A 4,565-nucleotide genomic window follows, 5' to 3' on the forward strand; every position below is an offset into this window, starting at 1 on the left:
CTCAAAAAAGTATATTATTTTTTATACATTATCATAGAATTGGAAAATAAGTCCAAAACTTTTAGGTGCACCCTTCTTTATTCACTTAATTTAAAACATGGACCCCCTTTCACGTGATAAGTGTCTGTTACAAGTCACTTTCTACATGATAAATAAAGAGAGTTTCTATTAACACATCAACCTTTACTTATCACACACCTTAATTTCAAAGAGTCACATTGGAGTGACCTCTGCGGGGACACCTTGATGTGGTGGTGCACGTGCACCATGTCAAGATGTCCCCTGTATCCCGTCAAGGAGGTCACTCCAGCATTAATCAATTTCAAAAGGATTGATGTGTTGCAAGTAAAAGTTGTTGTGGCGATAAAATTTCTCTAAATAAATCAACTCATTGGCACGTGGTTGACTCAATATTAATCCAAATATTTTAATACTCTAAATCCACAAGGGCCATGGAGTCAAGTCAACAAGATGACTCATGAATTCACTAGGGGTGGTGGTTGTTTGATTTACACATATACTTTATTTCAATACTTTTAATCAAATTTCTCTTAATCACATAATCAATATATTAGGATCTCATTTTTTAAGATAAACTAAAAACTTCACTAAATAAATTAATATATTTATCATACATAAAGCTATCTAGTTGGCTTGCATAAGATTTGAGATTATAAACCAAAATCTCAAACCTGATTTAACTTCAAAATTTGGATTTTTATTCTTCGAGAATACATCGGGTCCCAAATTCCTGTTGGTGCCCTTTCTTTGAGTTGTACTTAAATAAATAATACACGAAAAGAGTCCAGATCTTCTACTCCCAATGCTTTTCCAATCATGATTTCATTTTAATATTTGTTGCTTGTTAGGCATCCTTATCCCCTGTGTTTCAACAGTTCGACTAATATTTTAAAAGAAAGCTATCATTTTACTTATTGAATAAGTAATTAACAATATTTCTTTTGGATATTCATTCATGATCGAATAAAAGTAAATTTTTTTTATTATTATCTTAATCGTACATGTATCATCTCGAGATATAATATAATAAGTGATGGATCATGTTAAAGATCATCTCCTTAATGCGGTTCTCTTGTTGGCTTAGTCCAAAAGACTATCTTCAAGTAAATGCTAATTAAGGATTTTTCCTGAAAGTCCCAAATATGTAATTGAAAAGAGTCATGATTTTCTAGCGCCCACTCTGACATACAATCCTTGACATGGCATGGGCAACACAAATATGTGCAGTTGTGCATCCTAAAGAAAAAAAAAAAAAGATTTATGATTCTAACTCATGCCACGTCAAGGGACGTATGTCAAAGAGGGGGGTGGGGGGGGGGGGGGGGGTTCAGTCTAAAAATCATTATTCAATTGAAAATGTGATAGGTGAAAGAAGATAAACATGATTCCAAAATCGGCATTTGGCATCATAATTAAAAAAAAAACTTTAAGAAAAATTCTTATACTAAAGGTGAGGATTCAAGTTATTGAGTTACATTGATTTATTCATGAAGTACTTTAGGATTCCCCTAGGATAGATTCTCTATGTAAATTAAATCAGATTTGCAATGGTGGCGCCACCGCCTAACTATGACTTAGAAGCCTTTGCTGTTTTAATTGGGTGGACTAGGATTAAAAGCACATGTCTTAGTGAATTATTAAATTGTAATTAAAAAGATCTTATTTGACTAATCTGAATGTCACATGGTTGCCTACTATTTATTTAATTACTAACCAAGCTCATTTCTAATTGCAAAAAATCTAGATAATTTAAAAAATATATATAATTAAGTATCTCTATGTTTTAACCTTTTATTCTGTTAATGGTATTTTATGAGCAAAATGGCCTATATACCAGAAACAACTCCACAATTTATGGGAAATTTTGTCTTTTTAGTAAATTATAAATTCAAGGTAAACTCATTTTAGGAGTTCTTGAGAGATTAGACCTATTTTCACAAAAACAGTGAAGAATCTCATCATGAACAAAGACAATTTAGTGATGTATTTTCTCTAATTTGATTTTCATTATTGATTATTATCACTATTTTCACACCATTTTTTCTACATAAATGATTAAAAAATTGTACTTCTTGTTTAATGGACAATTTCAAAAATTATTCTGAAAAAAAAAAAAAAGATAAAATTTTTATACTTAGTAAGTTGTAAATGAAAAAAAAAAAAAAAAATTCTCCAACAACTATAGAAACTAGAAGACCTTATACCAATTTCATCCCCACTAGTTCTACATTACATCCAAACATTCCAAATCAAAACATCCATTTCAAGTGAAATAGAAAACAGATCCAAAACAGTAATGGAAACCAAACGTATCACCCCAGATGGTGGTCATGCAAAAAAACAAATTTTTTTTAAAGAACCCATCCTATAAAACCCTAAATCTGATCAATCAAACCATCAAAAACCCAAAATTACCCAAATAGAATTAAACCAAATCAAGAGTTGTTGCTGTCGTGATCAGAGTTGTTTGAAGAAGGCTTGCAGAGATTAACGGGATATTTAACGGCGTTAAGTTGAATTTTTCGAAGTGCAGCTTGACCAAGATCAACACCGCAGATATCAGAGAGCCTAACAAGATAGAGCAACACATCTGAGAGTTCTTCTCCTAAATGTACTTTCTCTTCTTCTTTCCAATCGGGCAAACCCCTTGGAACTTCTCCCTTCCATTGAAAGATCTCAGATAGCTCTCCTACTTCTCCAATCTGACACACAAATTATCGAAAAATTGCAAATTTATAAACAATATCATAAAGAAACAAAACAAAATCACCTATTATCTTTCCAAAAATAGCAATCTCTTTCTCTCTTCACTTGGTCTTAGAGAGAGAGAGAGAGAGAGAATATAATGATGGGTATGCTGGAAAATGATAAAAAAAAAATAGTAAATTTGTGAACAATCTCAGAAAGAAAGAAACCAAAATCACCTCAATCATTCTCAAAATAGCATTGTCTCTCTATTTTCACTTGGTTTTAGAGAGAGAGAATCTGATAAGGGGTGTGCTGTAAAACGATAACATTACCAAAAATAGCAAATTTATGAACAATCTCAGAAAGAAACGAACAGAATCGCCTCTATCTTTCCAAAAACAGCAGTCTCTCTTCACTTGGTTTTATAGAGAGAGAGAGAGAGATGTGGGTATTTAGGGTTTTTTTTTTTGTAAGGTTTACCATAGCTAATAGGAGATTTCTTGGGCTGTGGAACTGATCCCAATCTCTCTCTTTTGCAAAATCCGCCATTTTCTTCTTTAAATCATCGAGGGTTACCGTCTTTTGGTCAGGTGCTTCTGTCATCTTTACTCCAAAGGAACGATCAAGATCGTGCGCAAGATAAGCAGGATGGTGCGCAGGAAAAGATTGAGGAGACTACAGTAGACAGAGAGTCGTAGACCAGATTTTCTTCTCTCGGTTGAGATGAGAAAAATAAGAAAATATGAAAAAAAGAAAGAGAAGGATAAACACGAAGCAGAGACGGCTTGATGGAGTTATTTAATATAGTTTGTCACGATGTTTCTGTGTCTTTGCTGGTTTGTACTCTTGACTGGCTCACATTAAACGATGAATGTTGGTCCACCACTCATGTATTACTAGCCATCCATGTCATATTCTGGTTGTTGCTGATTGATATTCTCTTTATTTTTGAGATTTTTTTTTTATAGAGTCGTACAGGAATGACCTCAGGATTTTTTACGTCGTCATATCGCATATCCCGATGAAAAGATCTATGGTTCATGAACACTTTCACCACTATGTGAAAACAAAAAAATTCGACAAAAAAAATTGACGGGCCAAGACCTAAAAATTTTAGAAACTGAATTTTGATAGTCTAAGACCGTCGAAATTCTAGATATTCCCATATTTGACGGTTTAGAGCTGTTGAATTTCTCTCATCCTTCATTAATTTGATAGTTTTGACCTGTCGAAAAAAAAAAAATTTGACAATAAAAAATTCGATGCCAATTCGACCTCTTTATCCATCAATTTTGGACTTTTTTCACAATGTACACGGGATGTGCGATATAAAGTACAATCTTGAGGTGACTTTAATATTATTCTTTTTTATTTTTATTATAATAAAAACATGAATTAGATCTATATCCTCCACGTGTCTGATTCTAATAATGATTTAGTAATAGGTAAATAAGACATGATTCAAAACTACCAAGATGTGTGGTATCTAAGAAGTTCATCAACATAACATAACTAAGAGTCTACCCATCCTTAGGTAGGGAAGGCCATAATAATAATATGAGTTATCTTGTTGTCTTTGAGTTTAAATTGGGAAGATATCCCAAGAATCTTGGGGTGATTGATCATATTCCTTCATAAAGTTAAAATTTAAAATGGGTCGGATTTTATTTGAAATTCGAGTGATCTGAATGCGAATTTAAGGATTCCTTCAAGTATATATGGATTTTAAAAATGGTTTAGATATGGGTTGATGTCCATTGACCCGAATCTGATCAAAGATCAGATACGGGTCCATCTTTATATCCGCTTAGATCCGAATGATACATTTTTTTGTAACTTATATTTTTTAAGATTTA

At 32.6% G+C, this 4,565-nt stretch overlaps 1 protein-coding gene across 1 annotated transcript; it reads right to left on the minus strand.

Annotated features, from left to right (window-relative positions):
- Nucleotides 1–2,194: 2,194 nt before the first annotated feature.
- LOC147401939 (uncharacterized) lies at nucleotides 2,195–3,521 on the minus strand. The gene is made up of 2 exons (XM_086441591.1): nucleotides 3,190–3,521; nucleotides 2,195–2,723 (listed from the first exon to the last, which is right to left on the minus strand). The coding sequence occupies exons 1-2, from the start codon at nucleotides 3,310–3,312 to the stop codon at nucleotides 2,457–2,459; spliced, it is 390 nt and encodes a 129-aa protein (XP_086297717.1). The 5' UTR covers nucleotides 3,313–3,521; the 3' UTR covers nucleotides 2,195–2,456.
- Between the last annotated feature and the right edge of the window lie 1,044 nt (nucleotides 3,522–4,565).

Source organism: Akebia trifoliata, chromosome 5, assembly GCF_017979445.1.
Source record: "Akebia trifoliata isolate Shusen 1 chromosome 5, ASM1797944v1, whole genome shotgun sequence".
NCBI lineage: Eukaryota > Viridiplantae > Streptophyta > Magnoliopsida > Ranunculales > Lardizabalaceae > Akebia > Akebia trifoliata.

Bases quoted from the DNA above. Each gene is read 5' to 3' on its own strand.
- LOC147401939 (XM_086441591.1), bottom strand. From the start codon at position 3,312: ATGACAGAAGCACCTGACCAAAAGACGGTAACCCTCGATGATTTAAAG. The intron at 2,724-3,189 runs GTAAACCTTACA...TTTGTGTGTCAG, and splicing joins GAAATCTCCTATTAGCTATG to ATTGGAGAAGTAGGAGAGCT.